Source organism: Carlito syrichta, unplaced genomic scaffold, assembly GCF_000164805.1.
Source record: "Carlito syrichta isolate Samal-C Ts95f unplaced genomic scaffold, Tarsius_syrichta-2.0.1 Scaffold302384, whole genome shotgun sequence".
Lineage (NCBI taxonomy): Eukaryota > Metazoa > Chordata > Mammalia > Primates > Tarsiidae > Carlito > Carlito syrichta.
In genome coordinates this window covers 387,789-393,358 of record NW_007246480.1, presented here as the reverse complement: position 1 = coordinate 393,358, position 5,570 = coordinate 387,789, and the positions used below count along the sequence as shown (strand labels likewise).

At 49.4% G+C, this 5,570-nt stretch overlaps 1 protein-coding gene across 1 annotated transcript in view; it reads right to left on the bottom strand.

Annotated features, from left to right (window-relative positions):
- Positions 1-5,570, bottom strand: part of GNPTAB (N-acetylglucosamine-1-phosphate transferase alpha and beta subunits) — a 69,515-nt gene that overhangs the window by 41,266 nt on the left and 22,679 nt on the right. The window contains exon 6 of the mRNA XM_008056505.2: positions 5,022-5,156. Within this exon, the coding sequence (XP_008054696.2) occupies positions 5,022-5,156 (135 nt within the window). The remainder of the gene's footprint in view (positions 1-5,021; positions 5,157-5,570) is intronic.

The window sequence follows — 5,570 nt, the reverse complement described above, 5'->3', positions numbered from 1 at the left end:
GCCACTGCACTCCAGTCTGGGCGACAGAGTGAGACTCCAACTCAAAAAAAATAAAAAAAGGCCTCTGCAGTGCCAAACCTGCCTTGCCCCAAGCATGTCCCAGTGCCAGTACTTCAGGTCAACTCTTACTCGGAACTGGTCATACCCAAAACAACCCAAAGGCTTTCATCCACTCAGGGATCCCTAACACAGCCCCTGGCACATGGGAAGCACTTAATAAATGCTTGTTTCCAAGCCAGGCACAGCGGCTCAAACCTGTAATCCCAGCACTTTGGAAGGTGGAGGCAAGAGGACTGCCTGAGCTCAGGGGTTCGAGACCAGCCTGAACAACATGGAGAGACCTTGTCTCCACAATAAATCAGGAAAAATTAGCCAGGTGTGGTGGCACATGCCTGTAGTTCTAGCTACTTGGAAGGCTGAGGTAGAAGGATCGCCTGAGCCCAGCGTCAAGACTGCGGTGGCCAAGAGAGTGACACTGCACTCCAGCCTAGGCGACAGAGTGAGACTCCAACTCAAAAAAAACAAAAAACCAGTTAATGTTAGTCTGGGCGTGGTAGCTCAAGCCTGTAATCCCAGCACTTTGGCAGGTCAAGGTGAGGGTTTGCCTGAACCCATGGGTTTGAGACCAGCCTGAACAACATGGAGAGACCTTGTCTCCACAATAAATCAGGAAAAATTAGCCAGGTGTGGTGGCACATGCCTGTAGTTCTAGCTACTTGGAAGGCTGAGGTAGAAGGATCGCCTGAGCCCAGCGTCAAGACTGCGGTGGCCAAGAGAGTGACACTGCACTCCAGCCTAGGCGACAGAGTGAGACTCCAACTCAAAAAAAACAAAAAACCAGTTAATGTTAGTCTGGGCGTGGTAGCTCAAGCCTGTAATCCCAGCACTTTGGCAGGTCAAGGTGAGGGTTTGCCTGAACCCATGGGTTTGAGACCAGCCTGAACAACATGGAGAGACCTTGTCTCCACAATAAATCAGGAAAAATTAGCCAGGTGTGGTGGCACATGCCTGTAGTTCTAGCTACTTGGAAGGCTGAGGTAGAAGGATCGCCTGAGCCCAGCGTCAAGACTGCGGTGGCCAAGAGAGTGACACTGCACTCCAGCCTAGGCGACAGAGTGAGACTCCAACTCAAAAAAAACAAAAAACCAGTTAATGTTAGTCTGGGCGTGGTAGCTCAAGCCTGTAATCCCAGCACTTTGGCAGGTCAAGGTGAGGGTTTGCCTGAACCCATGGGTTTGAGACCAGCCTGAACAACATGGAGAGACCTTGTCTCCACAATAAATCAGGAAAAATTAGCCAGGTGTGGTGGCACATGCCTGTAGTTCTAGCTACTTGGAAGGCTGAGGTAGAAGGATCGCCTGAGCCCAGCGTCAAGACTGCGGTGGCCAAGAGAGTGACACTGCACTCCAGCCTAGGCGACAGAGTGAGACTCCAACTCAAAAAAAACAAAAAACCAGTTAATGTTAGTCTGGGCGTGGTAGCTCAAGCCTGTAATCCCAGCACTTTGGCAGGTCAAGGTGAGGGTTTGCCTGAACCCATGGGTTTGAGACCAGCCTGAACAACATGGAGAGACCTTGTCTCCACAATAAATCAGGAAAAATTAGCCAGGTGTGGTGGCACATGCCTGTAGTTCTAGCTACTTGGAAGGCTGAGGTAGAAGGATCGCCTGAGCCCAGCGTCAAGACTGCGGTGGCCAAGAGAGTGACACTGCACTCCAGCCTAGGCGACAGAGTGAGACTCCAACTCAAAAAAAAAAAAAAAAAAAGAATACATGCTTGCTTCCCAAATGGACTGGCAACATAACGCTCCGAGTACTCTTGTCAAGTCGGGAGGTGGGGCCTAAGGAGAGGGAGGCTGTGTGGGTGGGCTCAGAGGCCAACCCGCTCCTTCTCCTAGTCCTCTCCTCATCTTTCCAGGCTCCAAAGGTCCCAAGTCCCAGACTCTGAATCTAGCCACTTGGGAACTGTGATCATGAAAGCAACCTTCGCAGAATGTCATGGCTAACAAGGTTGGCACACTGAGTGGTGCTGGTCTCCACAAAGACACGCCTGGAAATCCAAGTGAATTCCAACCAGGTAAAGGAACTGTGGATATGGGTACTGTCATGCACAGAACCTGCCAGTGTCCTTTGTCCAATTCAAAGTCACTACCCACCCCACCTCACCTGCATATGCCACACCATGCCATCCAGAAACAGTCTGCTGGAGGCCTACCCACTCCTCAGCACTGGCATTCCCTGGTGGCCCACTCGCCAGCAGAGGCACCACCACAGACGGCACCACAAGCAGCTGCGTCAGGCCAAAGATGTGGGACACTCAAACCAGTATGAAAAATAAACAAGAGGAATACACCTCTGCCCGTTAAATTTTTATGACAGTTGTGATTATATAAATAGAATCAAGAATGTCATTCTTTGTACATAAGCAAGTTGAGCTGACAGTCAAAAGTCCAGATGCAAGTCGGGCACGGTGGCTCCCACCTGTAATCCCAGTACTTTGGGAGGCAGAGGCAAGAGGATTGCCTGATGTCAGGAGTTCGAGACCAGCCTGGGAAATTGGTGTGCCCTCATTTCCACAATAAATAAAAAATTTAGCTGGATGCGGTAGTGTGAGCCTGTAGTTCCAGTTACTTGGAAGGCTGAGGCAGAAGGATTGCCTGAGTCCATCAGGTTGAGGATGTGGTGGCTGTGAGCATGCCACTGCACTCCAGCCTGGATAACAGAGTAAGACTGACTCAAAAAAAAAAAACAAAAAGAAAAAGAAAAACAAAGGTCCAGATGCACATGTGGCTTTAATTCTGCAACTAACAGCTAGAAAGCTAAGAAGCCAAATAAACATTGGCTGGAGGCTGGGCATGGTGGCTCATGCCTGCAATCCCTGCACTCTGGGGGGCCAAGACAAGAGAATTGCCTCTGCCAGGAGGCCGAGACCAGCCTGGGCAACATAGCGAGACCTCATCTCTACAAAAATAAAAAAATTAGCCAGACACGGTGGCACATGTCTGTAGTGCCAACTACTCAAAAGACTGAGGTGGAAGGATCGCCTGAGCCCAGCACGTCAAGGTGGCCACTGCACTCCAGCCTGAACAGCAAAGTAAAACTCGAAAAAAACCCCAAATTCATAAATGGTCATCCACATTACCATTGTAATACAAGGATAATACCATGGAACATAAAATGGTGAAATACTTATGCAAAAAAGAAACAAGCTAAAAGGAACGCTGGCAGATTGGGTATAAAAACACAGTGAGATTAGGCACGGTGGCGCATGCCTGTAATTCCAGCACTGTGGGAGGCCAAGGTGAGAGAACCGCCTGAGCCCGCAGGTTCTAGACCAGCCTGGGCAACCTGGTGAGACTTCATCTCTACAATAAATAAATAAATAAATAAGCCAGGCATGGTGGCGTGTGCCTGTAGTTCTAACTACTTGGAAGGCTGAGGTGGAAGGATCACCTGAGGTGGAAGGATCACCTGAGCCCAACAGGTCGGGGCTGCAGTGGCCAAAAGCATGCCACTGCTCTCCAGCTTGGGTGACAGAGTGACACTCCGACTCAACAACAAAAAAAAAAACACAGTGAAGGCCAGACACGGTGGCTCATGCCAATAATCCTAGCACTTTGGGAGGCAGAGGTGAGAGGACTGCCTGAGCCCATGGGTTTGAGACCAGCCCGGGCAACTTGGCAAGACCTCATCTCTACAATAAGTCAAAAAATTACCTGGCTGTGGTGGCAAGTGCCTACAGTTCCAGCTACTTGGAAGCCTGAGCCCGGCAGACAGACTGTGGGGTGGCCCTGAGCATGCCACTGCACTCTAGCCTGGGTGACAGAGTGAGACTCCAATTCAAAAAAAAAAAACACGGTGAAGATGGAAATTGAGTAAGAACCTGCATCGTCACAGCTCACCAACACTGCCCATCTCCACCCTTTCACCCTCCAAACTGCTAAAGGAATCAGGTAAGCCAAGCTCAGTGGCAGAACACAAAGAGCATCTTTATAAAATCAAGACCAGAGCCCAACACATTCAGGGTCCTACACTCTACTCTGCGTTCTCCCACTTAACCTGGAATGTTTCTCAGTGAGCAGCAGGTGCCCTGACATGAGATGTACACCCATGTGGACTGTCTCCTAAATCAATCAGGCAAATGATTCTAAAGATACAAGTGTTGGGGAGAAGGCACATCCCTGGCCAGCCTCCAAGGGCCACCTTGGCACACAGCATCAACAGTCAAGCCTGAAGAGTTAGTAAGTACAGACTCTCTTTTTTTTTTTTTTCTAGTTGGAGTCTCACTCTGTTGCCCAGACTGGAGTGCAGCGGCCACTCCCGGCCACCGCGGCCTCGACCTGCTGGGCTCCAGCGATCCTTCCGCCTCAGACTTCTGAGTAGCCGGAATTACAGGCATGAGCTACTACGCCCGGCTGATTTTTTTGATTTATTGTAGAGATGAGGTCTCACTGCGCAGGCGACTGGGTCTCAAACCCGCGGGCTCAGGCAATCCATTCACCTCAGCCTCCCAAAGGCACGGGATTACAGGCTGAGCCACTGAGCCCGGCTAAGTACAGACTCGCAATCCATTCCTGTCTCCATCAGCTCCGTGAGTGGCTTCTCACCCCTCAACGTGCCAAACACCAGAAGCACATGCATGGGGAGTGCTGTGTTTACTGTGTTTACGATTTCCCCTCAGCTCTCCCTCTTGCTCCCCTCCCTGACACCACAGCATCCCTAGAAGCTGTAAGGACTCCTGACCCTGGCACGTTGCAGGAGCCCTTTTACTAAACAAACGAATCCTGCTCTACCTGGGAAACAAGCCATCCAAGCAGGACTATTCACGTTCTGGGCAAATTAGTAACAGTAAGGGTGAGGTTCTTCTACAAATAAAAGCTCCCCAGTGACATCCTGTTGTGGTAGAACAGGCTTTGTCTTTGCTTCTTATCACCAGCTACACTTTGAGAAAACAGGCCCAAGAGAAGGGTCACACACGAAATGACACGTGTCAGGCAGACTGCTCTATTTTCTATGTTCTTACCAGTTTGATTTTAGAAGAAAGAGTTTCAGGCAATTTTGTCTTCAGTTGATTTGTTTCCTTAAATGTCGGTGGAAATCCACTCAGGAAAGCCAAATCTTGCATTAGTACCAACCCTGGGACTTCTTTATCTGTTGTCTACAATAAAAGGGAAAAACACGACTCATTTTCTATATCATGAGGCTGGTGAGAACTTCTAGCTGAGAACTAGTAAAGAATCAGGTAAGCGAGTCGCTTATAGCAGGTTATAGTCAATTCTACTCAAGAGTGTGAACTGCATCATACAAACCACAAAACAGGACATTAGGGTCACTTAAATAAATAATCGTGAATATGAGTAAGCCAGCCTTAGGGAAAAAGCTAACATTAAAAAGGCTACCAAAAGAAAGCAGCTTTATTACTCATATTTTTTTTTTTTTTTTGAGTTTGAGTCTCACTCTGTCGCCCAGACTGGAGTGCAGTGGCCACTTCCAGCCACCGCAGCCTCAACCTGCTGGGCTCCAGCGATCCTTCCGCCTCAGCCTTCCAAGTAGCTGGAATTACAGGGCGTGC